This window comes from Hippocampus bargibanti, linkage group LG13 (assembly GCF_051943395.1).
Source record: "Hippocampus bargibanti isolate YZ-2025 linkage group LG13, ASM5194339v1, whole genome shotgun sequence".
NCBI lineage: Eukaryota > Metazoa > Chordata > Actinopteri > Syngnathiformes > Syngnathidae > Hippocampus > Hippocampus bargibanti.
The window spans coordinates 22,234,057-22,261,057 of record NC_142746.1 but is presented as its reverse complement, the minus strand read 5'-3'; the positions used below and the strand labels follow the sequence as shown (position 1 = coordinate 22,261,057).

At 40.8% G+C, this 27,001-nt stretch overlaps 3 protein-coding genes across 8 annotated transcripts; 1 reads left to right on the top strand and 2 right to left on the bottom strand.

Annotated features, from left to right (window-relative positions):
- Positions 1-11: 11 nt before the first annotated feature.
- Positions 12-16,788, bottom strand: LOC148889738 (prolyl 4-hydroxylase subunit alpha-1-like). 6 transcript variants are annotated; one of them, XM_089012651.1, is made up of 16 exons: positions 13,227-13,416; positions 9,868-9,947; positions 9,685-9,781; positions 9,468-9,619; positions 9,252-9,389; positions 8,181-8,420; positions 7,459-7,688; positions 7,196-7,372; positions 5,506-5,576; positions 5,164-5,229; positions 3,551-3,650; positions 3,303-3,356; positions 3,150-3,215; positions 2,975-3,043; positions 2,031-2,127; positions 12-1,948 (listed from the first exon to the last, which is right to left on the bottom strand). In XM_089012651.1, exons 1-16 carry the CDS (start codon positions 13,238-13,240, stop codon positions 1,878-1,880), a joined length of 1,722 nt encoding a protein of 573 aa, XP_088868777.1. In that variant the 5' UTR covers positions 13,241-13,416; the 3' UTR covers positions 12-1,877. The 6 variants fall into 6 exon arrangements, with proteins under 6 accessions (XP_088868777.1, XP_088868774.1, XP_088868776.1 ...); XM_089012648.1 differs by lacking the exons at positions 5,506-5,576; positions 13,227-13,416 and adding exons at positions 14,385-14,490; positions 16,648-16,788 and having other exon boundaries at positions 3,150-3,356; positions 5,164-5,234; XM_089012650.1 differs by lacking the exon at positions 5,164-5,229.
- Positions 15,362-19,893, top strand: LOC148889737 (uncharacterized). The gene is made up of 4 exons (XM_089012653.1): positions 15,362-15,564; positions 16,609-16,825; positions 18,005-18,305; positions 19,462-19,893. Exons 1-4 carry the CDS (start codon positions 15,542-15,544, stop codon positions 19,884-19,886), a joined length of 966 nt encoding a protein of 321 aa, XP_088868779.1. The 5' UTR covers positions 15,362-15,541; the 3' UTR covers positions 19,887-19,893.
- Positions 19,894-21,024: 1,131 nt separating this feature from the next.
- On the bottom strand, positions 21,025-26,817 carry ecd (ecdysoneless cell cycle regulator). The gene is made up of 14 exons (XM_089012644.1): positions 26,711-26,817; positions 26,405-26,633; positions 26,210-26,327; positions 26,018-26,105; positions 25,164-25,342; positions 24,110-24,302; positions 23,627-23,755; positions 23,401-23,526; positions 23,245-23,330; positions 22,658-22,761; positions 22,314-22,569; positions 21,854-21,924; positions 21,341-21,549; positions 21,025-21,240 (listed from the first exon to the last, which is right to left on the bottom strand). Exons 2-14 carry the CDS (start codon positions 26,607-26,609, stop codon positions 21,025-21,027), a joined length of 1,980 nt encoding a protein of 659 aa, XP_088868770.1. The 5' UTR covers positions 26,610-26,633; positions 26,711-26,817.
- Between the last annotated feature and the right edge of the window lie 184 nt (positions 26,818-27,001).

The window sequence follows — 27,001 nt, the reverse complement described above, 5'->3', positions numbered from 1 at the left end:
AAACGACAAAGTTCATACAAACAATTTTTAATGTCTTACAAACTAGAATTCATGTTGACTGCCATGACATTAACACCCCAAAAAATGGTTTGGGTCATATAAATAAAATGATTGTTTCCTCGCAAAACCAAATATCAAGAAAAAAAAACTTACATTTGACGCATAACGCTTGCATTTATGTCGGATGTGTGTTCAAGGTGCCATGTTCATCCATCGCCATTTTTTTTTATCGATTATGTGTGCCAGAAATGGTCCAGAACTGGTCTCAAAAGTGGACTTTCGTGGGACCAGGACGCCACCGAATATGCAAAAATTAGTTAATTGATGTCGTTGGAAAGTGCCTAAAATGTTCGTTTTACTGTATTAAAACACACAGTCGTAACTCTTGCTCTTCACAAAATCTGTTAAACGAACAATTTGAGCATTAAACAACCGTACCGGTTCAATTCGTCTTCCTTGTCGTTCTGTTATGGGGGGGGGGGGGGGGCTAACAAACCACTCTAATGGCGCATTACTGCCCCCGCGCGTCATTGTCCGTCCACTGCAATCAAACCTATGACAATGGACGGTGACTATTGGGAAGTGGACTGCTGCTATCGTAAAACCTCGGTTTCGATAATAATTCGTGACAGAAACCTGTTAGAAAACCGATTAGGTCGAAAATCAAAACTTTATAATTAATGTCTGCTTTTTTTAAATCGATTTTGAACAATAAAAGCACACCTGCTCAAATTGGACCGCTACACGGTGTTAATGAGTCGGTCACAAGACGCGACACAAGGAAGTGACGTAAAGGAAGTAGAGTGGTGCATTTAAGTTCACTCTGTTTGGTCGAAAACCGATTTTCGGTTGTAAATCGAGGCATAAAAAACGAAATTTTTTGTTGAAAACAAAATTGGACAGAACAGAGACGTTCGAAAATGTATTGACTGTATTAAGTTAGCAGCAGGTGGTCTCTAAAATGGCCGCACTGTCAAGTGACGGTTTGCATTTCTTGCAAGTTAAGCTACTTGTAAAGCACCACTAGTATTTCAAATCCAAAATACACTTTTTTCCCTCTGATTTGACAATAATAATACATTTCATTTATAAGTGCCTTTCAAAACTCTCAAGGACGCTACAGTCACAGGATATTTTTTCTGTGGGTGAGCAGCGGCAGGCACACGTGCCAGCGTCCACTCGAGGTTTGAAGTGATTCCCTACAGGCGCAGGTGCCCAAGGGGAAAACTTGTAGTCCTGAAACCTTTCTGACACGCATAATAGATAATCAACCATTCACACCTTTTGGGCGATTTAGAATCCGGGATGTGGTAAAAAAAAAAAAAAAAAAAAAAAGTACCTGGAGAAAACCTGAAAATGCATACACGAATGTAAAACCTCCACATCACGTAGATTCAAACCAAATATTTCTCAACCATAAGTCAAATGTGCTGTTTAAGAAGAGCGTTAAAATTGTCGTTTATCACTTCCATGACAACAAAAACTGTTGCGCTACAAGCTAGCGCTACTCGCTTGGCAAATCGCCGTGCAATGAAATAGTGTAAACTGGCGAGAAGTTGTGTGAAGGCTTCTGAAGAATGCCAACTGACAGGAGTGGTGAAAAGTTGAGGGGGTGTGGGGGGTGTAGGCTTTCCTGCTACTACTAAAACGATCGAATAGCCGCGGGAAGCGGAGGTCACGGTGTGGCAATCCGGAAGCTAGCTATCCGCAGCGACGCCGACGCTGTCCTGATTCCAAACAATCTCTTGGGATGGGAAATATATGGAGTGTTGGAGCTTTGGGGGAATCTGTGCCACCCGCGCGATGTCATCTGTGATCTGCAGCAAGGGTGTTCTGCGAGGAGGCGGCACGGGGCTGCGGAGCTCTTTTTGCCACAATCAATCAGTCTCATTTAGAGCACATGGTCGCCGCCATTCTTGACCTCGTTCGTGAATCCATTTGTTTGATACTAAAGTAGGGGAGGAGAAACAGATTTGGACTCGTATTTATTCACAGGGAGGGCTTCTCGGGGTTCACGTTGAGAAACTCACCCCATTTGTTGCCCACCAAAACGGGACAAGCGGCGTGTCGCGTGCTGTAGTCGCCCTCCCCATTGGGAAAAAGATTGTACCAGAACACTGCAGAACCCTGAAGACAAATACAGGAATAAATAAATGAAAATACATAAAATACATCCTCATTTACATCTTACACCTCTTTCACAACAGCTGCACATACGGAAATAAATGGATGCATAGATACATAAATACAGACAAACGCACACACAAATAAAGAAATACATAAACAAATAAATGCCTTTCCAGCAGCTCATGTATTTTTTTCTACTTCTTTCATAACATGGCTGCTGTGAAATGTAAATTTCTCCACTGTGAGGGGTTGAGTGAACGCTGGCGCGTGCGTGTGGCTGCCGCTGCTCACCCACAGAAACATTTATCCTGTGACTGTAAAGTGACCTTGAGAGTTTTGAAAGGCGCTGATGAATGTAATGTATCATTATTATTAATATAAAGGTATATCCAATTCAATCCATATAGATAATAAATAAATAAATACACAGACACAGAAATACATACATAAATAAATAAAATAATAATAAATAAAAAGACACATATTAGCCACAATCGACAACTGAGAATTGACCCGAGTTCAACTCATCTCTGACCAACCAATCAGAGGACAGAAAAATGATGACATCACTGCAGGCTGTCTCACTAGCCCTTTTGGATGGGGGTGTTTGTGTGTGTGGAAATGGGCTTTCTGATCCCATAATAATAATAACAACAATAACAACAACACTAATAATAATAATAATAATAATAAAAATAATAATAATCCATTTCTAAGCGCCTTTCAAAACTCTCAAGGACACTTTACAGTCACAGGATTGTATTATTTTAGATTAAGTTACACAGCGAAGTACCACTGATGCGCAAATATTTAATATTCAGTTCGTTATAAAGTAATAAATGGTCACCTTGAGGGGTTTTACCGACGCTCCCACATCAGGAAATACTGTGGCGCCCCCTGCTGCGACATCACTCATCTACAACAAGACTCACATTTAGTGCTTTATTTTTTTTTCTACATCACTCCTCATAAAAAAAATAACGTATATGACGCATACAGCGGGTATGAGAATGAAGACTTACGTAAAAGAGCCACGTTGCTATGCGGTTGCCCGTTCCCAGCTCTTTGAAGGCATCTGGCTCGTCTTTCTGCGTGCGGCCAAAACGACAATCGTCAGATTTGGACTTTAGGAGTTTAAAAAACACATGTTGCGGCTGTTCGCGGACGCAACATACCCTTCCAAAGTCAAAATGAGGCTCGTACTGACCGCCGACGCCGTAGTTTGCCACCTGTGGAGTGAAATAGTGCGTAAACTACAGCAGGTTGGATGAATGGCTGGAGGATGCGTATGTGGAACTGTCGTGGCATGGAATTGAAGCGGATTTACGTGGGACAGGAGATGCGAGACAATCTCTATTCGTCAATGGATGCTACAGCTTAGAGTTATCTATCTAATACACAAATTCAACATGGCGCATGGTACCTGCAGCTCTTCCGCTGTATCCATCTCCAAACCGGTAAGATCTTCGATTCTTTGGTTAATCTTTTCGATGATGGGATGTTCGTCGCCTGTGAGCCAAGCGCTGAAACAGAGCAAATGGGGGCAAGGCGTGTGCTTGAGAAAGGAAAAAAGAATTTCCAGATCGGAAGCGATGGCGGGCGGTATTGAAGGAGATGGCGGCAAAGTGTCATGCTGGGAAAAAAAAATGGGGGGCGCTGAGAAGGAAGAACAACGGGGGGTCTAGAATCTCCAATCGGCTCAGGGTTCGAGGGGGTGGGTGATTTCATGGATTTTTGTTTTTTGCTCAGGGCTGAGGCGTGATGTCATTATTCTCAATAATTTCAACATAAAAGTATTTGTATTTCCTCCATTCATTTTTGCGGCATAATTCGGAAGCCAAAGCCAGATGATTCCCTCATACGGAGTCGGAAAACATCATTTCCACGACACTTTATAGAGTTGTCAAAATTAGCTTAGCCGCTTTAAAGGACAACCGACGCCTCCGGACAAGTTGTGTCCGTAATTTGTAAAATCGCTTGAAATTACTTGTACTGAGCGTATTTGACAAAGATTCCAGCGCATATAGCTACATTTTACATTTTGAGAGTCGCGCTGAATATTCAGGAAGTTTTGCTTTCCGGTTGGTGACGATTCCTGACGTGACGTCATGTCAGGAACGCCCCTGAGCGTTGCACCAAGACTACTATTTGATAGTAGTTGACACAAAATTCCCAGCAGACAAATAAGCCCATTTCCAACAAAGCTTGGGCGCCATCTTGTGCATTTTCTGGGACGCTACATTGGCTTCCTGACGCCTCAAAAAGACACGGAAGGACTTCTTTAATGGATGGCAAACATGTATGCTTTCCTCTTCAGAACTATTTGAGTCATATTCATAACTGGATGAATAACCAGAAAGCATCTTCTCCCAATCGGAAGCCATTGTTTTGATTCGAGAGCAAGGCGAAGACGTCCTGGCGAGACACCACGAACAAGGGGGCAGACATTTTCCCCTGCTGGAGGTGAGGGAAACCCCATTTTTTTGTTGTTGCGGTATATCGTTTTTTTTTTCCCCGCAAAAATTTTGGGCTACAAAACGCATTGCACTGATTATCATGGGAAATGTTTCGGTTTTCGAACCGGTTTCTGGAACGGATTATGGTCGAAAAGCCAGGTTTTCACTGTACCTATCAATACAGCAGATTTGTATGTTGAAATACTTTTACTTTGACTATTCATGTATTGATCTCCAGCCTTTAGATTGCCGATATGGAGTCGGAAGCGTAGCAGAACCGAAAGCAGCTGTGACGAGCGCGTGAAAGAATGCAGCAGAGTCGAAATTTAGAGTACGACAGAAGAAAATATTCATTCTCGTGCTCGTCATTCTTGCAAAATAAATCAAATGATCATATCAATGGGCCCAAAAAACTATTGCAAAACTGCCATGTCACAAATAGGAGCAGCCTGAGAGGAGAGCTTGCGGTCATGTGATCGTTCCAGATAAGCGATAGTGACCTGTTATTTATTTTATTTTTTTAAACCAAGCTGCGAAGAGTCCGCAAGAAGACCCCCCCCCCCCAACCCCCTCCCCTTACCTCTTGGAGACTCTGTATAGGGCTGTAGTAAGCTTCCCAGTTTGGGGGTCATGCACCGTGGCTCGCCTTAACTAGGGGAGTTCCGCGCCGTAGGATGGATGGAGTGGAAAGGGGGGGGGGGGGGAACGAAAAGAGACGCAAGACACCAGCGGACGGTCAGAGACCAGGATGGAGGAAGGAAGGGGAGGAAAAAAAAGAGAGAAAAGCAAAAACAAAAAAAAACGGTCACTAGATGACAATGTTATTGCTTGAAAAGGGGTGGGTGGAGGGGGTGAGGAAGGGTGAGGAGGGCCACTTCCTACATCCCCTCTTGTTTTTTGGCAAACCCGGAATATAACTTACCTTTTACTGATCCTGTACGACGCAGTCTCCAGCACTCCCGTGGTGGGGTTGGAGATGGTCGCCCTGCGCAGCTGAGAAGCCAGGCACAGGATTTAACACACACACACGCGTGTGTGTGTGTGTGTGTGTGTGTGTGTGTGTGTGTGTGTGTGTGTGTGTGTGTGTGTGTGTGTGTGTGTGTGTGTGTGTGTGTGTGTGTGTGTGTGTGTGTATATATGGATATTTTTGTGAGGACCACTATGATTTTATATCATATGCAGTGAGGACAATTTTGACAAGTGAGGACTTTGTGTGTTTGTATGGCTATTTTTGTGAGGACCGCTGTGATTTTATGTCAAAAGTAGTGAGGACATTTTTGACAAGTGAGGACTTTGTGTGTTTTCATGGCTATTTTTGTGAGGACCACTGTGATTATATACCAGATGTAGTGAGGACATTTTGAAAAGGTGAGGACTGTGTGTGTTTATATGGCTATTTTTATGAGGACTAATGTAATTTTATACCATACCTCGTGAGGACATTTTGACAAGTGTGGACTTTGTGTATGTGTGTGTTAAAACACATTCACAATTAAAATACAAAATGTCTGCTGTGTAATTGCAGGTGTTAATTAGATTGAAAAGTTCATACCAAAAACCAGTTTTAAAACTCAACTAAATTAAAAAAAAGAAAAAAGTAAAATGATATTATAACCAAATTCACTACATGAGTGAGGACTTTGAATGTAGCCATTTAGAGACCTCACTCCTGCTGTTATTTTAGTTTAAGTCACCTTTTTTATTGCTTTGTTCTTTTAAAGAAGCTGAAGTGGGAAATTGGGTGGCATTTAGTGGTCAAACGGAACACTAGTTCTTCTCTAAACTTATCCGAAAGGGCACAGGACAGATTACACCTGAGCACAGGCTACTTTGCTTTTGGGCTCGGTTTTAAAGATGAGATGTTATGTAACAGCGGATTTCTAATTGCGTGTACACAAATACTGTACAGAAGTGCCTCGACTTGTTTTTGAAACGGCATTCACGGAATATTTTTGTGAAATCACACAAACGCACAAGAGAGCTATTCTGCTGATTACTAATGGCTCTGTGGTCAAAGTAAACGACTCCAATTTGGAAACTTCACTTCTCATATACAAGTATAAGTACAGTAAAGTCTCGTTATATCGATATCGGTTATATCGATAGTACCGCTTATTACGATACTATTTCTATGACCGCAAGGAGAAAATTACATGCGCGCAGGGTCGGATATATCGATAGTCCTGGTTATATCGATATTTTTCGGACTCCCGAGAATATCGATATAACCAGACTTTACTGTATAAGTATAAGTATAGTACAGAATAGTATAGTATAGTATAGTATAGTATAGTATAGTATAGTATAAAAATCACACGATTCAATGCAATTTGAGTGAAAATGACAAAAAACCCACACATTTTTGCACATCGTCTGGCAGTGAATGAGTTAAAAAATATATAGATTTTATTTGTCAGAAAAATGTATTTTAATTTAATTTCCTATGGGAAATAAATTTTGGGGATACACACTTTTCACCTTACACACTCTGTCTGGGAACCAATTAAGTTCGTAAGCCAAGGTGTCACTGTATTATTAATATCAAAAAATGTTTTGAATTTGGGGCAATCAGTGCACAGGCATATTTTGGAGACAAAGACGAGACGACTTACCCTGGGCTTCGCCAGTTCTTTAACCTTGGCAATTTCTTTCTCGGAGATGATGTTGAGGAAGCGGACTAAGTAGGGGCTGTCCCACTCATCCTGCGTCTTGACCGGTCCCAGCACATAGAAGGGATTGCGATGGTTGTCATAGTAACGGCAGAACAGTCGGCTTTCCCTACGGGGGGTCTAAGACAGTGGTGGAAAAAAATACACATACAAATAAAAATGAGGCGTTCAGGAGAAAAAGATCCTTTGGCCAAAATCCTGCTCACCATTTTGATGCCCTCGCCGCGACAAAGCATTTCGTACTTCTTCCTCTCGGGCATCAGACTGAAGCTTTTCTTGTCCTTCTGCTTCTGCTTCTTCTTCTTCTTGACGGGCGTCTCTTTTTTCTTCTCGGGCTTCTCCTCAATGGCCTCGTCGTCTTTTTGGGACTTTTTCTGCTTCTCCAGCTGGAACTCAAAGTACTTCACGTTGCCTTTGGCTCGCTGGTGTTCTGGATCTGAACGTGATAGCCCAAAAATAAATAAATAAATAAGTACATCTCTTTTACGTTTACATTTATTTTTTTATTAGCAACGAAGAAATTAGCCACATGTAGCATTTTAACATAGCATGTTTTGCTGAGAATACTGATGGAGATTCGGGGCACTATGTACTTGGCTCGGTTAGCTATCTATTCAGCTAGCTAGCTAGCTATCCATTAGCTAGCTGGCTATCTATTAGCTAGCTGGTTAGCTGGCTGGCTATCTATTAGCTATGTAATAGCTAGCTAGCTTTTTATTTACTTGAGTTCTTCTGGGTTGAGTGAACGCTGGCGCGCGTGGCTGCCGCTGCTCACCCACAGAAAAACTGATCGAGTGACTGTAAAGTGACCTTGAGAGTTTTGAAAGGCGTTTACAAATGAAATGCCTTATTATTATAAATAAAATAAAATAAAAAGGCACGGAATACGATCACATTTTTCCGTCACATTTTGGTAAGGGGAACTTACCGAGTTCAAGGAGTCTCTTGGTGTACCCCAGGGCGCGTTCCAACTCCCCTTGCTGATAGATGGCGTAACTGAGATAGTCCAGCACGGTGACCTTCTCCACGGTGGCCTCTTCGCCGTCGTCGAGCTGCTTCAAGGCCTGCGCCATCCACAATTCCGTGTGGTAGTAGTCCACATCCGTGTAGGCAATCTTGCCCAGTTCGTAACAGTCCTCTGCCGTCATGAGGGTCTTGTGCTTGGCCCCTGAAACCCCCGCACGCTCATGTTCACATGAAGATAAAAGACGCAGATACGGCACGGAACGTGTCATGTATTTGTATTACGGTGGTGTCTTTATTAGTTTAGTGGGATGAAAAAGCATTCAAAGTATTGCTTTTGTCACCGTCCTGAGGCATCTTGGCGCTAAGGAACTACGTTAGGGTGATTTGAGGAGCTTCATTTTGATTAAAGTTGCACTTTGTTTATTAAACTTTTTAATATAAATATCATAAAAATGAAGATGAAGATGAAGGTAAAGGTAAAAATATAATAATAACATAACATTACAAAATAAAAATGAAATAAAATAAATATTGTCATATTAAAATGTCATATTTTTTAAATCTTTTTATCTTTTATCATTCACAGAAAAACTTGTGACTGTAAAGTGACCTTCAGTTTTGAAAGGCGCTTAGAAATGAAATGTGTTATTATTATTATTGCTACTACTACTATTATTATTATTACTATTATGTCATTTGCTCACAAGTCGGACTTGACCACGGTGAGTAGCCAGCTACCTATCTATTTATATATTTATTGATTGATCTATATATTTTATTTATTTGTTTATGTATATAGCTAGCTAGCTACCTAGATACCTAGCCAGCTGCTGCTGTGTTACTTCCGGGTAGAGTGAACGCTGGCGCGAATGGCTGCCGCTGCTCACCCACAGGAAAACCTATCCTGTGACTGTAAAGTGTCCTTGAGAGTTTTGAAAGGCGCTTAGAAATGAAATGTATTATTATTATTATTACTGTTATTAGTATTAGTAGTATTAGTATTAGTATTAGTATTAGTAGTATAATAACGTACCGGGTAGGTTTCCTGTGGAGATGGTGTTCGCATCCAGTTTATATGTGTCTTGTAACCGGAGGAGTGCTTTGGCCGCGCCCGTCTGGTCGTCATCCGTCGGGAAGTAGCGCCTCTGGATGGTCAAGTTCGAAATAAAACCTGAGAGGACAAGACGGGAAATGACGTACCGCACAAAATGCCAGCCGAGAATTGAGAAAAGTGTTTTAATTTGCAAACCATCTGTGGTGTCGCTCAGGACGAGAGTCTCCAGATCGCCCCATTCGGTGTTGAGCCTCTTCATCAGCTTGAAGGCATTGACCGGGTGCCCCAGGAAGCCTTCGGGATCTTGTGTGGCTGTTGTCGTTAAAGATTCCAGTTTATCAGCCCACCTGCAAACAAACGTCCAAGTTTAGTTTTAAACACTTAGAAGACGCTTCGACGTTGACGTACTGACTTTTTGACCCGCTCCAACTTGTTCTCCTCAGCTTGGATGTAGTCTTTGAGGGATGTGACCAGGTCTTTCTCCGTGAACAACAGATCCGTCATTTGGCCTGTGGATGGTGCGTGGGCGCCATATTGGCACGCGTCATTGTCACGTGTGGCGTCCGAGATGAGGATAAAATGAGAGCTTTTTTACCGATGGAGGTGAAAAAGTCGTGCGCCGACATCGACGGCTGACAGCTCAGCAATAGGAAACACCAACACGGGAGCAGCTTCCTGTGGCGAGATGGACGCAAAAAAATTGTTTATTCAGATATAGCCCGTAATTTAGCCTTTGGAGGCTTTGATCGCAAATGAATAGAAAAAAAACGTGATAGTTCGGCCACTTGTTACATCACAGCTGTCAAAGTCAAGGCCCGGGGGCCAAATCTGGTCCCCTACATCATTTTACTCGGCCCGCGAAAGCAATCAAACGCAAAGCATTAAAATTTAAATTTGTCGTACGTGAACCACAATAACAGACATTATTTTTTACTTCATATTTGAAAACTAATTATTCATGAACTCATTCACTGCCAGACATGTACAAAAATGTCTTGACTCCAGTGCCAGGGTTTTTGTCATTGTCACTCGAATTCTAGAACCCACAGAATATTGAGTTTTAGGATGACACAAACATTCAATGCAGCGTAAGAAACAGTAAACTTTCTTATTTCATCAGAAAACAAAGAGTTAATTCCTAAATGATATGGGTCTGCAGTTATATGAGCTTGAAATGAGGGCGGCTGTGCAAAATATAATGCAATACATAATAATAATACATTTCATTTCTAAACGCCTTTCAAAACTCTCAAGGACACTTTACAATCACATATTATTTTCTGCAGGTGAGCAGCGGCAGCCACACGCACCAGCGTTCACTCAACCCGGAAGTAACAAAGTAAACCAAAACCAAAAAACTAAATAACCAATAATATGACAACGCAAAGACACAGTCATACCCTCTTTGTGACATGATGCAGTTCTAGATGAAAAATGAAAATAAGTTGAAAAGATGGATAAAAATATAAAAGGCAAAACATTTTATTCAAATAGTAGAAAAAAAGAACAATGAAAAGAAAAGTGGAAAAAAATGGCAAAATATATAAAATATGCAAAAATTGTAATAGCAGAAAAAAAATGGAAAAAGGAAAAGAAAAATGAAAGTAAAAGTTGAAAAAATTGTTTAATTATCACAGAGAAAGCACCTACAAGGGATCAATCCTCAAGATGGTGAAAGAAGAAGGCTACGTTCCTCATCAAATGTTTAATGCTGATGAAAACGGCCACTCCATTCCATCAAGCCATCAACGACCATCACAAAGGTCAATAAAACAACTTTATTATATAGTACAGTTTATTTATTTGATCATAATCCCGTAGCACATTTATTATGCATAAAATAAGGTATATTTTGTGTAGTTTTACAGCTTATATAGTAGAAAATTATGTTTTATGGGGACCTGGGAACGGATTATTCTCATTTTAATGGTTTCCTATGGGAAATTATTTTTTGGGATACACACTTTTTGCCTTGCACACTCTGTTTGGGCACCAATTAAGTTCCTAAGCCAAGGTATCACTGTACAAAATAAAAAACAGTCTTGTATTTTGCGGCAGAGCTGTGTGACGTTTTGCTTTGGCAATGCCTAAACAGGTATCTGCTTGGGAGAAACCAAAAGCCAAGCGTGTGGGGTGATGACTGCCAAATTTCTGAGAGGTGGGAAATGTTATGCCGCCTGACTTGACTCTCAACATGTCGGGTCAGGGATTTCCTGCAGTTGACCACTTGGCCAATGGCTGCCAAACAGCCCCAATATGACCCGGCGCAAAATAAGCAGAACCAACCGTGCGGAAATTTGGGGTGGACACAAATAAATCCAGACATTGGAACGTGTTGTAAAGACACGTTTGGAATACTCTGAAGATTATTCTGGAAAGCAAGACTAGACGCAGGTTCAGACAGGTTGTGCCAGAGAAAATAAAACATCATGTGGCTTTGCCATTAAGCTCGAAAATCAAAATAGAGCCGCATGCTTTTTTTATACCTCGTGTGTAATACAGGAAGCAATTTACCACCGGTTTGACCCATTACCACCGCCGCAGTGACATTTTAGAAAAGGCCGTGGCATAGGTTCAAACCCTCAACCTCAAAACTGTGAGGCAGGCACGTGAACTGTAATGCACAATAAAGGGAGTGTATTTAAAATGACAATGCTCGAATTGCGTACAAATTTAGCGATTATTCTTTTATACGAGGAAGTAAGTGTGATTGAGAGTCATTACATCATTTGAAATAACGATTAGGAATGTGTTTTGATAACTATCATTGCAAAGACTTCGGAGAGCCAAGCTTAAAGGACAACCGACATCACTTTTTTTGTTTCCTAACTGAGATCAGAAAAACGTTTTATAGCATCTAAAATAGCCAAAAAACGCAGGATGATACTTTTAGTTAAATGCAAAACACGTCCCCACAACAAGTGAAACGGGGTAATGTCTTATCTTATCTCGCCACTTGTAAAAGTTCAAAAGTATGCTACACTTGAATATCTCTTGACTTTGGAACTGATTCAATCTTATTTCTTATGTTCGTTATGCCAATGGAGAGAAAAAAAAGCATCAAATAATGAAAATCACATTTTTGATGCGTTTTCGTCAGTGAAAAAAAAACACGGTGAAGTACAATACTCCTTTCACCCCCAAAAAAAACAATGTTAAGTTTAAAATAAATAAATTCGTAACGATTATTTCTCCGGGTCTTTGTGGATTTTGTGGTTTTCAACTAAAGGAAGTTTATTATTTTTTGTTTTAAAGGTGGCCCCCGGCGTCTCTTTGGGCTTGAAAAGTGAATGGAAGCCGACTGCCACGTCTTCGCCCCTCCCCACCGGGGCAGACGAGCAGCTTTGCCGGATAAACACGATCGATTAATTGTCACACTCCCAATAAATAAACATGAAAAACCAACATTTGGCTTTCAAACTGACTCCACTTTCAGTCTCCATGTCAGTTTTGCTTCCTTTGCGAGGGAGCAATCAAAAAACGCTGTTAGCTTTTAGCATTAGCTAGCATTCAAGCTCAACGATGTCATATCATACGAAGATATAACCGACTCGGCTACGTAACTTTAAATGTCATTTTAAGACGCGTTTAGTGGCAAAGAAACTTATCTGAATGGCGTTTTAGAAAGTGTAAAAATAGCACACGACGTCACGCGAGAAATTCAATGACCGTCTTAGTCCACGTTGTCTTGGTTACCACATTATGCACCGACACGCTTAGTTTCTTTTACGTGCAATGATTTGTTTTTCTTCAAATGCGCTTCGTGTTTCAACATTATAAAAAAAGTACAAAGCGGAAAGTGAAACTATTTTCCAGCCAGCTAGCATAACCTAGCTTAAAAAGCACGTAGAGTTGTACAGTGAAAGTATGCAATTGGTATTGGTAAACAAACTAGTTTGACGCTCACGACATTAGTGACAAATGAAATGTATTATTATTATTATTAATCGTTACCTGATTGAATGCATGGTGGTGGTCGAAAAAAAGTAGCCTCGTTGATGGAGAAGGTTCGAGCGGTGGTACTATAGCGGTGGTCCTATATGACGAAATGTCGCGAGTTGGACATCTCCTACTGCCTTTTTGGGGGGTGGACGAGTCAAGACCTAAATGGACTACGTGCAAACTCTCACACGCTCCCCAGTTTTTTCTTTTTTTTTTTTGCAAAGTGGGCCGTCGTTTCAAATTTTCAGGGGAGGTGTCATGCACATCACTACTACTTTGTTTTTTTTTCAAATAGTGGTAGGAACTGCACTGTGCCACATGTTCCAAACATAACTCTCCCCCCCCCCCCCCCCAAAAAAAAAAAAACGTTGTTAAGGTATATTTAGCGTACTTTGCAACTCGATAGTATTTTTGGGGGGTGTTAGGAGTCAGCGTTTTGGAAATACAGACTTCCTATTTCTCCCACATTCCAGAAAAAAATCCCTGCAAAGTAAAACGTGTCTGGTGGGAGGGAATTCCTTCAAAAGTTCAACAGGGGGTGGAGTTAAAGGACAACCGACACCTTTTTTTGGTTCCTAACTGACATCAGAAAAACGTTTTATAGCATCTAAAATACACCAAACACGCAGGCTGATATTTTTAGTCAAATGAAAAACACTAATAAAAACGACTTAAAGTGTGCTAAAACCGCAAAAAAAAATAGCTGCAAATAGGGGCTTTTCAGAAAGTCCCGCCCCCAGTTCGTGACGTCACGCCAAGACGTCTTGCCTTGCTCGAGAATCAAAACAATGGCTTCAGATTGGGAGAAGATGCTTTCTTGTTACTCATCCAGTTATGAATATGATTGAAATAGTTGTGAAGAGGAAAGCATACATGTTTGCAATCCATTAAAGAATTCCTTCCGTATCAATTCGAGCCGTCTGGACTCCAATGTAGCGTGCCAGAAAATGCACAACATTCGCGCCTAAGTACACAACTTGTTCGAAGGCGTCGGTTGTCCTTTAAGCGAGTGTGTGTGTGACTTTAATGTCTATTTTGGATGCACTAAATCTTAGCAGGAGTGCCCCACCTAAAAATTACAGTAATTTTGGTTATTCATTAGACCAATGACAGAAGTCATTTTCGGTCTGCAGCACGGTGGTTTGTGTGTTTTGTGGTTAACCTCTTCACCTTGGTCACAGGGAAGAAATTCCGAGCTTGAATCTCAGTTCAGATGCTCCTGCGTTGGCTGGTGTTGGTTTTTTTCTCCCTCAGGAACTTGGAGCTTCTTCGTAGCCTAAAAACAAATGTAAAAATTTGTTGTAAAGCAAATAAATGACTCATAAAATGGGTTAAAGAAAATAAAAATAACAGAAATGACATGTCACATGAAAAATATATATATATATCTCGAGCTTTTAGGGCACAGGTGTCAAAGTCAAGGCCCGGGGGCCAAATCTAGCCCGCCACATCATTTTTTTTCGGTCCACGAAAGCAAATCAAACTTGTTAAATTCCATGATGCCTGCTAAAATCATAACCAAAAGTTCATATTTTTGGATAGAAACCACAATAACAGTCAGTATTCTTGACTTTAGATTTGAAAACTAGTTATTCATTAATTTGTTGTGCGCTCTATATGTAATATGTATTTATTTATTTCACCATTAGTTTATGTATTTGTATTTCTTTATTATTTGTCCAATAGTTTATTTATTTGTATTTCTTTAATTATTTCTCCATTTATTTATGTATTTATTTTCATGTATTTTTCCTTTATTGTAGCCATGTATTCATTTGTTTTTATTTATGTTTATTCATGTGTTTATTTATGTATTTACTATTTATGTAATTATTTCTCCATCTGTTTATTTACTTGGTTTTATTCATATTTATTTTACTTCCGGGTTGAGTGAACGCTGGCGTGTGGCTGCCGCTGCTCACCTGGAGAAAAAAAATAACTGAGTTTTGAAAGGCGATTTTAAATGAAATGTATTATTATTATTATATTCATCTTTTGTTCTTTAATTTCATGATTGCTGGACGTCCTTACAGAAGGAAGGTCAAACAGTGGTTTGAGAAAAGATTTGACTTATTCGTCCTTATCTGTGTTTGAAAAGGCGTCACGTCGCTTTCCCTTTCCCATAATTCTGAAGGCAAACTGAATGAATGGCTATTCACACGTGTGTTTATTTAATGAGGTGGACAAAGAAAGCCGGACCAAAGTCCATCGGGACAAATGAAACGCACGAGTGACAAAGTGAGACAAGCGTGTCAGAAGAGAGGCACGTTTGGTCCCGGCCAAAAGGCCTCGTCAGTCGTCAGTGCATTTCCTGCTCTGAAAGTGAAATGAAATGCGACTTGAGGAGCTGGTGAGTCCGACTGCATTTGTCTCATTGGATTGTTCCATCGGTTTGTGTGCGTCACGTTTCCGGACGGACGGAATAAATAGGACGCTTAAACAATGTCTTGCTTTGCATGCCAGAGATTAACTGTACTGTAAAGCCAAAATGGGTCACTCGGAAAGATAGAGCCTTTTCTATGCCAGTTTGGGGTATTTCTGTACATTCCCTAACTTATTAACAGGGCTTTTATATCGCAAGGGCTTCATTTGCGTACTCTGGAGGGTCCATCACAAATAAATTGGACCTTGGAGGACAACAACAACAAAAAAAAACGGATCCTGATAGTCCCTTTTTTTCGTGCACTATACATCTCATCATTACACTGTTGATCTATTTTTTTTAATTATTTATGTATTTATTTCTTCTTATTTGTTTATTTATTTATTCACTATTTATTCTCTATTTTTTCAAGATTTATTTGTATATTGATCAAAGAATTAATTGTGACTATTTATTTATATTTATGTTTATTTATTTAGCCATTTAATAATTAGTTCATTTATTGATGTATTTATTTATGTATATATACATGTATTATTTATTTATTGATGTACTTGTTTACTTAACCATTTAATTGTTTATGTATTTATTTATTCATGTATTTATAATTACATTTTTTATCTGTATCTATTCTATTTATTGGTGTAGCCATTTATTTATTTTTTATTTATATATTAATGTACTCATTTATTTATTTGTGTATTGATTTAGTTAATTTATTTAGCCATTTATTGTTTATTTATGTACTTATTTTTATTTATTTAATCATTAATTTATTTATTTGTTCATTAATTAAATAATGTATTTATTTATCTATTTATTTGTTTGTGGTTATTTTGCCTTTTTGTATTTGTTCATTTATTCATTTACTAATTTATGTCTGGATGTATTTATTTACTAATGATGTATTTATTTATGTATATGTTAATTGAATGATTTATTCTTTTATTTCTTTCTTTGTTTTGGTTATGGAGTTATTTATTTAGATATATAAAGTACTGCGTTTGTTAGTGTGCGTTACGCAAAATGGAGCAGTTGGCGACGGCGCACCTCCTCCACGACAGCGAGGACCCTTTCCGCCAAGCATGTCCAGAAGCCCCTGATGGCCACCTTCTACGCCACCCTCGTCTTCCTGTACGGCTCGGCCGACAAGCTCGGCTCGTTCGTCGCCGGCATCTTCCTCCCGCAGTACCATTACCCGTACGTGGTGGCGCTCTGCTTCGGACAGGTGGGTGACAAGGCGCCGTCCTCCAAACTGTTTGCACAAGGCGGGTTGACCAAAATACTCGACATGTTGTTGGAGGAGTGTGAATGATTTGCTGCGCCAATGGGGAAGGTCAGGCCTGTGTGTATCAAAATACAGCCATACCTTGACTTACGAACTTCATTGCTTCCCAGACAGAGTGTGTAAGGCGAAAAGTGTGTATCCCAAAAATTCATTTCCCATAGGAAACCATTAAAATGAGAATAATTCATTCCCAGGTCCCCATAACACGATTTTCTACTAAATACACCGTAAAACTACACAAAATATACCTTATTTCATGTATAATAAATGTGATATGGTATTGTAATTAAAGAAATAAACTGTACTGTATAATAAAGTCGTTTTATTTACCTTTGTGATGGTCGTTGATGGCTTGATGGAATGGAGTGGCCGCTTTCATCAACATTAAACACTTGATGAGGAACGTAGCCTTCTTTCACCATCTTGAGGAATGATCCCTTGTAGGTGCATTCTCTGCTATCATTTTATCTAGTTCCTCATCAACTATGTTCCGTTTAGCTGGGTTGATAGCTTTTTGCATCAAGTGTACAGATGGCTTGTGCGGGTTGTTTGTAAGCCAAGGGGTTCGTAAACCGAAGTACGTATCACTGTACTTCAAAGTCTTTGCATGTGAATGAAAGGCCGAGCAAAGTTTGATGCAAATATGCAAATGAGTGAGTTCTGTGAAGGACAATCGTCGGAGCAAACCTTGAGCGGTGGGAAGAAACTGGGCAAGGTATGTCGGCAAACAAAATATGCGGCATTCGGGAACGCGAATGCCAATCTCAAGGTTGAAGTATGAACAAGCCTCTTGGAGTATTTTCGTTCGGCTGTTAATAAAGATCCGTGGCATGTCACACCAAGGCCTTCAGGAGTGCTACGTCTGAATCAATCCACTGTAAAAAAAAGTGTACTACACGTCATGTAATAGCTTTCTATCTATTTGAGGTATGTATTATTATTATTATTATTATCTATCTATTAGCTAGCTAGCTTTCTCTCTATTTGAGTTACTTCCGGGTTGAGTGAACGCTGGCATTCTCAGTGTGGTTTTGCTCAACCTTTTTTAAGGATGACTTTGGAACGATATTCCAATGGATTGTGCGGCCGTGTCTTATTTGTTTTTTTTTTCCCTTCCAGGTCCTGGTGTCGTTGTTGTTCTTCAATCTCCTCCACGTCCTGAGGGTGGCGCCACTGAGGCGGTACAACCGTCCAATGGCGGAGCGTCTCTTGGTGCCTTCCATCTGCAGCAGCGTCCACTCGGTGCTGGTCATGTGGGCCAAGGCCAGCAGCTCCTATGCGGGTCTCTTCCCGCTTGCCCTTCGGTCGCTGTGTCTCGTCACGGCCGGCCTGAGTTTTGCGCTCAAGGTGTCGGCGCCACCTTCTGGTCACACCTTTGTACTGTTGTCCATTCTGACCGGGTCGTCCCTGGTCTTCACAGGTAATTGCATTGTAGACTGCAAGGTTAAAATATCCCATCAATCAGGCTTCACAAATAACCCGCACAAGCCAATTTGAAGAGAACATACAAGCAAGGGAAGCAGCTATTAATGAAGTTTCTAGTGTGTCTGCCTGCATCTGTTGCAATATCACAACTTCTAAGTTGTACAACCCAGAGATCCTTGAGACACTTTATGCAAAAAGCTATCCATTCCATCAAGCCATCAACGACCGTCACAAAGGTCAATAAAACGACTTTATTATACAGTAGAGTTCATTTCTTTAATTACAATACCATAGCACATTTATTATACATAAAATGAGGTATATTTTGTGTAGTTTTAAGGCTGAGGAAAGTTGAAAATTATGTTTTATGTGGACCAGGGAACGGATTATTCTCATTTTAATGGTTTCCTATAGAAAATTAATGTTTGAAATACACACTTTTCGCCTTACACACACTTTCTGGGAACCAAGTTTGCAAGCCGAGGTATCATTGCATATTGATTAAGTTAGAAAATACACCATTAATTGGGGGTTATACGGCTTATACTCCAGTGCGCCTTATACACCGGAAAATAGGCGACTCAATTGTTGTTCCACATGGTGACGACCTTTAACCCAAATTATTTTCTGAGATGCTTCTTGCACTTATTCAGGTACTTCTTCACTTCTTTGAATTTTTGCCATTGCGCCATCAGTGGACAATCAATGTCATGAGAGAGTGAGTCAATCGTGGCCGTGGATTTGATGGGCTCAAAATGGACCAAAGAGGATATAACTATGCTATAAAAATGCTATCTAGGTGGCTATCTATTTGCTATCTAGCTAGCTGCCTATCTATTTGCTATTAGCTCGCCACCTAGTTGGCTATCTATTTGACATCCATTTGCTATCTAGCTAGCTGTCTGGCTGGCTAGCTATGTAGCTGGCTATTTATTAACTGTATATAGCTATCTAGTTGGTTGGCTATCTGTTAGCTAGCTAGCTAGTTTTCTATCTATTTGAGTTTTGGGTTGAGTGAACGCTGGCGCTGCTCACCCGCAGAAAAATAAACGATTTTGTGACTGTAAAGTGACCTTGAGAGTTTTGAAAGGTGCTTAGAAATGCAACGTATTATTATTATTATTCATATAATTTTTGTTTACCTCTTGCAGCCTGGCGTGGTCTATCAACGGTGGATCCGCTGGAGTACGCGTACGCCCCCCTGGCCGTCATCCTCTTGGGCCTCTCGCTAACTTGGCTTGCCAAAGTATCCCAAGATGAACGCCGCCGCCGCCTGCCCGCCGGCGACCAATCCTCCATTTTAGACATCTACTACACTTTGCTGGTCAACCAGTCGTGGCTGCTTGGCCTCTTATGGACGCTACATCCGGACGGCCCCTTGCTAGCGCTGAGTCGGGCTAGCTGGCGCAGTCTGCTCTTCCACGGTTACCTGGCGGCCATTTTGCTGCTGGGGATGCTTCTGGATTTTGTCGTGGTCATGTCGGCGCTGTGGATTTCGCCGCTGGCTGCGGCGCTGTTACACTCGGCCAGGGAACTGCTTGCACCACTTTGCGCGGCTGTTATGGCGTTAGACTAGCAGAGTTTTTTTCAAAATTATTTAATATTTATGACCTTGGTTATTGTCTGACTTCCTGCATGACTTTCACATTCATGTTATTCCAAAACATCAATATAAGAGTCTTTCAATCAATGTACAGTGATACCTTGGCTTACGAACTTAATTGGTTCCCAGACAGAGTGTGTAAGGCGAAAAGTGTGTATCCCAAAAAATAGTTTCCCATAGAAAACCATTAATATGAGAATAATTTATTCCCAGGTCCCCATAAAACATGATTTTCTACTAAATAAGCCGTAAAACTACACAAAATACACCTTATTTTATGTATAATAAATGTGTTATGGTATTATAATTAAAGAAATAAACTGTACTATATAATAAAGTGGTTTTATTGACCTTTGTGATGGAATGGTGTGGCCGGTTTCATCAGCATTAAACACTTGATGAGGAAGGTAGCGTTCTTCTTTCAGCATCTTGAGGAATGATCCCTTGTAGGTGCTTTTTCTGTGATCATTTTACCCAATTTGTCATCAATTGTGTTCTGTTTAGCTGGGTTGATCGCTTTTTGCATCAAGTGTACAGATGGCTTGTGCGGGTTATTTGTGGAGCCTGATTGATGGGATATTTTAACCTTGCAGTCTACATTGCTTTTGAACTATCAAAAGTTGAAACGAGTACAAATGTCACTGTTTCCATGTTCTCACTCTTTCTCTGTCGTCTGACTATTTCTTTAATGTTTAACCCCCCCCCCCTCCTCACTGCTGCGTTCTTGACCAATCACGTGGCTTTAACCGAAGACCGGGGGTGGGGAATAGAGGATAAAAACAATCGGCTTCCATTTTCTTGTTAGAACTGACTCGTTTTCGCAAACGACACATTGTGCGACTCATCGTGGCGCTCCGTGTGTATCCCGAAAAATAGTTTGTATGCCAAGGTAAAATTTTCATAAATTTAGTTTGTAAACCGAAAAGTTTGTAAGCCAAGGTATCTCTGTACTTTCAAAAATATTTATTTCCTCACTGAATACTAAATGTATCGACCGTAATTTTGACTTATTCTTCGATGAAAAACTCTACATTAGAACGGTCTATTGATTGACACTTGAATGCATTTGACACATTCGTATCTAAACAATGACGGTTTTGATTTTTAGCTGCTATGAGCGGTCTGAATTTGGTGGGAGGTGTACCCCTAAACTCTGGAGCAGGTTCGAGGCGGGTCCGGAGATCCCTTGCTGGCAGCTGAGAGATTCCACAAGGTTGGTGACCAGGTTGAGGTCCACGTCCAGAGGCTGAAACTCCTCAGCGTTCTCGGACGACGCGCTTGAGCTCGGGAGGCCTTCAGTGGGACGCGGTTGGGTGGACGGAGACGTCTACGGAGAGGACGACAGGTTCTTTGTGCAACTTCCTGTCCATTTTGGTATTCTAAGAAGAACTCGAATCTTTGAATAATACAGCCATCCATGTTCTTACCGTGTGGTTAAAACTCTGCCCGATATGCGTGTTCATCAACTCCCGGTCCATCTGGTCCATGTATCCTTTAAGAGAATCCAAAGCCTCCATTTGATCCATTTCTGCATCATCTGAGGGATCTTCTTCGACGTCTTCGTCATCTTCCTCAGATCCTTCTGATTCATCTTCATCAAGGTCATCTGAATCTAGTGTTTCTTCCTCGTTGGGGTCTGAGGCAAAGGAAAAAAAAAGAGATTCAATATATATCAATGTATAAGTAACCTCTACTGGTTTGTAATAAAAAATATATGGGAAGAGAATCGATGTTGGGAGGAAGTGAATTCCAGAGTTTGGGGGGTAGAGCGGCTGAAAGCTCGGTCCCCCATCGTGCTGAGATATATCTATAAAGATATGTGCATGTACAACTGGAGAGAATACTACATATGTTACTACAAAAATGTTCGTATGTACCGTTGTTCGTAACTTGAATGTTCGTAAGTAGGGGAGCGTCTGTAAAGCGAAGCGTCAACATACCTAATATCCGTTCCATTTCTTTTATGAGGGTGGGCATGTCGTAAGAAAAAGGATTATGGGATGACTGGTTCCTGAAAAAAAAAAAAGAAAATCAGAGAATATTTCATGCATCATCTTGGCAGTTGTCAAACCCAACATGTCATATACTCGTTATACCACTAGAGGGAGCCATTGTTCACAAAGCTTCCAAATGACGTCATGAGCTGACAAAAATAAATAAATAAATAAATAAATAAATAAATAAATAATAATAATAATAATAATAATACATTTCATTTATAAGCCCCTTTCAAAACTGTCAAGGTCACTTTACAGTCACATGATCAGTATTTCTGTGGGTGAGCAGCGGCAGCCACATGCGCCAGCGTTCACTCAACCCGGAATAACTCAAATAGCTAGAAAGTTAGCTAGCTAGCTAGGTAATAGATAACTAATAGATGGGGGGATGGGGGGTTCTCACCAAGGCAATTCGGCCCCTTTGTACGATGACTTGGTATTGAGGAAGCGCGTCATCTTCCGACTGACCCCCACCAGACTGTAAGCGGCCTCCATGTTTTCGTTAGCGTCCTCCGCGTCTTCGTTAGCGTCCTCCGTCTCCACTTGCGTTTCGGGAGGCCGGGGAGATTTCATGACGCTTGCGGGTTTGAAGCTGGAGCCAGATTTTTCCTCCAGCATGCGCTCCAAATCCTGGGCGCTGATATTCAACCAGTCGTCACCTAAAAAATGAGCAGGAAGAAAACATATTCTTGACATTGGATCCAATGCCCAAGTGCATTGTGGGAAAGCGTTTGCAGTTGCACTTACTGTCCTCTGGAGGGAGCTCTGCCTCTCGCTTCTTCCACTCCTCTGCATCGATGGGACCGCAGGAACTGAGCAGGTGAAGAACTTCCTCCCCTGGAGACATGTCACTGCAAGACATGTCGCTTCAAGGTCACATTTCTTGCGTTTCAAACACACACACACACACGTGCACACACAAAGACAAGCAGACACACCCACACAAATAGAGACAACGACACACACACCCACATACAACGACACACACACCCACATACAAATACACACACAAAGTCAAAAACACAACACATACAAAAATCACACAAAGACAAAGAAAGACACAAGCACACACAAAAAACAAAGACACACACACAAAGATGGACAAAGACACACATACACACAAACACTGACAAAGACACACACAAAGACAGACAAAGACACACACAAAGACACATACACACACAGACACGTAAAGACAGACAAAGACACATACACACACACATGATGATATGCACAAACACAAAGACACACCGAAACACAAAAACAAATACACACAATGACACACACACACCGACACACAAAAACACAAAGACACACACACAGAATCTTCTCACCCAGATTTTGAGACGAGCGACTGTTGAAAGAAGTTTTGCGCCGATGTCTTGAGCTGCGTATAACGTGCCGAACCTTCCACCTCATCCTGCATTCAAACACAAAAACGGGTGCTGAGCGATGCGTCCATTTCACCAGTGGAAAATGCCCTGACTGACCCTGAAGTAGCCGTTTGTCTTGAGACTTTGCAGGAAGCCTTTCCACCGCGGGTTGCAAGAGACCGAGGAGTCGCCCCCTGAAAATGGCGGCCTGCATTTGGCGCACAGGATCTCAAAACCATGAGCCTAAGACGCACAGGAACAGGAACCGACCGTCATTAAGATTCAAATCAACAAGCCGTCAGTCATATGACATCCACGTTTCATATTTGCGCTATTATCCCACCAGCTTCATGCCAAGCTCGTGCGCTTTATATCGGGGGTCCGAACGCGCCGGAATGGTGAATCCGCTCCTCCTGTCTGGCGCAAACTGTTGCTGTTGCAGCTGAGCGTACAAGCATCGAGTGAACGTCACCTGAAAGAATAATCATAATCATCATAATAATAATCATAATGATACATTTGATTTATAAGGGCCTTTCAAAACCCTCAAGATCACTTTACAGCACAATAGAAAGCTAGCAAGCTAGCTAATAGATAACTAATACATTGCGAATAGCTAGCTTTTCAGCTAAATAGCTAGATAGCTAACGAGCCAGATATATAGCTAATATATACCAAATAGATAGCAAATAGAGTGCTGGCTAGGTAGCTAATATATACCAAATAGATAACAAATAAAGTGCTAGCTAGGTAGCCAGCTAAATAGCTAGATAGAAAGAAGATGCGCCATTTCAATGTCAATAACGGCGGTGGGGCGTTTACATACCGTGGTTAAAACCCGCGTTTCAGGAGGGAAGTTCTTGAAATGGCGGCATGCCTGCAGGTCGACGGGATCCCGCAGGTAAAAGGCGGACACGGCGGGGGCCACCAGATCAGGGCGCCGCGCTAATATCGTAGCCACGCCCGCCGGTACCAAGCAGTGGGCCCGGTGCTGGTCGCTTGTAATCTTTGCTGGATACCTACGCAGAAATAATACATTCTAAAATACAATCTGTCAAATGGATTTTTAGGCATGATTATCCTTTGTTGTGCTGTGCTAACATTCCTGTTGTCCTCATTTTCGGCACACGCCCAGTGTCCTTCGGGTCAAAATGACCCGCCTTCAGTCACCCAATATTAGCAGCTGAATTGAATTTTTAAACGCAAATATTATTTTGCTTCAAGAAACGTGTCCACCACAATAGGTGATACAGTTCTCCCGAGTCACTTCTATTTGTCGCGGCTTGGAATTGAAGCGGATTGCCCACGTCAAGCCGCTTCAATTCCAAGCCGCGACAAACAGATGTGAGACAATCTCTTTTCGTCAATGGATGCTACAGATTCATGTTTGCCTTCAACATTTAGCTTGTAGCAGACGTGCACATTTCACCGTGATCCACTGGTGAAAAGGATGTTTTGATCCTCTCCTCTTTCATCTAGAACTGCTTCATGTAACAAAGAGGGTGCGGAAAGTGCTTAAAAATGACTGTGTCTTTTGTGTTGTGTCACATTATTTGTTATTTTTGTTGTCGTTTTGACTTCAAGATGGCGCCGCAAGAGTGGCTACCTTTACAGCAGCTCCTGTATTTTGTTTTTCTACTTCTTTTTTCCTTTCATAACTTTGCTGCTGCGAAATGTAAATGTCTCCAATGTGAGACTAATAAAGGCTAATCCTATCCATTCTGTGGTGTGCAATAATAATAATAATAATAATAATAATAATAATAATAATAAATTTGATTTCTAAGCACCTTTCAAAACTCAAGTAAAAAACCGTTATGACCTTAATGTCCACTCATTTTGTATTATTTGAAACAGACTAGACGTTTGTGTCATTTTACCCATCTAATCGCTTATCCAGCGCTGAAATAATCTTCGGGTTAGCCCGGCAAGCTTCTGGCTGGGCGGAAAGTAGCGAGAGAGCTTGCTGAAAACTCGGTACCACATCCTTGGGGATCCCCGTCGGATTGGAACGCGATGGGCAGGGCAGGAGATGTAATGCGCCACGGTAGATGAAAACCTGAGATAAATAAAATCATAAGTACACTAGTTATATGTCAGGCTAGTTTCGTGTGTCGTCGTTTGGAGTCTGACCATGAAAATCATAGCCGTAAAGTATCCGCATGAGCATGATACCTATTATAATAATACACACAAACTTTTCGTCTGACGAACATGATAATAATAATAATACATTTCATTTATAAGCAACGGTCTCAGGCAATAGAAGAGGTTGAAAAAAATTCTGTTGATTTGGATTAACCAAAAGCAGCTAGCAGGGGAGCGTGAGTGAGGGTATTATCGCCACAAAAGCACGGCGACTTCACTCGCATATCAAGAAGCAACAACATCAATGACCATCACAAAGGTCAATAAAACGACTTTATTATACAGTACAGTTTATTTATTTAATTACAATACAATAGCATATTTATTATACATAAAATAAGGTATATTGTGTAGTTTTAAGGCTTATTTAGTAGAACAGATTATTCGCATTTTAATGGTTTCTTATAGGAAATAAATGTTTGGCAGACTAACTTTTCGCCTTACACACACTTTCTGGCAACCAATTACTTTTGTAAACCGAGGTATCACTGTAGATTTTAATTTCTAAGCGCCTTTCAAAACTCTCAAGGACACTTTACAGTCCCAAGATAAGAAAAAAAATATTGTTATTGTTTCAAACACTCACCCTGTTCTCACTGGTGTCCGGGTCCAACCATTTCGGGAGATGATCAGCCGCTTCAATGAGAAGAAAATCACCATCGGTGTCTTCAACTCTGGACAGAAAAACCAGTAGAATAACCCAAAAGGTTACGGATTTTATTTAAAACAGCACATGAATAAGATAAACTGTAAAATGGTAGAAAATATGTATTCTCACTGTGCAGCAAGTCCAGGAAAAGCTTTTGTAATTTGTTTCAGAAGGTAAACAATAAACCACTCATCCTCCACGTTGTCGCCAAAGTGGGTGATGCCACCAATATGAGCCGGAACACCCTCTAAAAAAAAAAAAGAGTAGAATATATCATTCGTTTTATGGTGAGAATTACAAGCCGTGATTGGAACACATTCTTACCTTTCTCAGGATAATATTTAATATTAAAAGGCTCATTCTGCCAGATATATTGCATGGAGAGAGGCGCTATTTTTGCAAGGATCTCCTCCACAAGACGCGAGAGCTGTTCCTCGGTGTGTTGTACCGTAGAATCATTCGTCTTCGTCAGAAAAAGTTTATATTGGACCGCGTCCTCCTGGACCACTCTCCTCTGAAGAAAATCCATTGCTTGTTGCAATGAATTGAATTCCTATGGGGAAATAATGTTCAGAGTAATGAATGAGAGCGATGTGAAAATTTTACGATTCATACAATAGATTATCTTACCGTGATTTATTCACAAGACGACATTTAATTTCATTATTATGATAAATGTCGCAGCTTTTACGAACGCCACCATCACGCCATTTCCACTTCCTGATTGTCATTTGTCCTACCCCTAAATATCCTCGACTCGCCAACTCGAAAAGAAAGTTTACGGCCGCATGACCCAAATTACTTCATCACTTGTGTACTTCAAAATGAAAACATATTTAACATTATAATTATGTTTGCAATCACAATTACCATTTTAAGATCTAAAACAGTGGCCTATTTTTCAAATCAAAGAATCGTTAA

Excerpts from the sequence above, each read along its gene's own strand:
- ecd (XM_089012644.1), bottom strand. The coding sequence starts at position 26,609 with ATGGATTTTCTTCAGAGGAGAGTGGTCCAGGAGGACGCGGTCCAATAT. Across the intron at positions 26,106-26,209 it reads TTTCCTGGACTTGCTGCACA|AGTTGAAGACACCGATGGTG; the intron begins GTGAGAATACAT and ends TTTTCTGTCCAG. Across the intron at positions 21,550-21,853 it reads AGAAATGGAACGGATATTAG|ACCCCAACGAGGAAGAAACA; the intron begins GTATGTTGACGC and ends CCTTTGCCTCAG.
- LOC148889738 (XM_089012647.1), bottom strand. Across the intron at positions 7,373-7,458 it reads GCGGCGAGGGCATCAAAATG|ACCCCCCGTAGGGAAAGCCG; the intron begins GTGAGCAGGATT and ends CCACTGTCTTAG. Across the intron at positions 5,577-7,195 it reads AAGAACTGGCGAAGCCCAGG|CTGCGCAGGGCGACCATCTC; the intron begins GTAAGTCGTCTC and ends CTGGCTTCTCAG.
- LOC148889737 (XM_089012653.1), top strand. The coding sequence starts at position 15,542 with ATGAAATGCGACTTGAGGAGCTG. Across the intron at positions 15,565-16,608 it reads AAATGCGACTTGAGGAGCTG|TGTGCGTTACGCAAAATGGA; the intron begins GTGAGTCCGACT and ends TGCGTTTGTTAG. Across the intron at positions 16,826-18,004 it reads TGGCGCTCTGCTTCGGACAG|GTCCTGGTGTCGTTGTTGTT; the intron begins GTGGGTGACAAG and ends TTTCCCTTCCAG.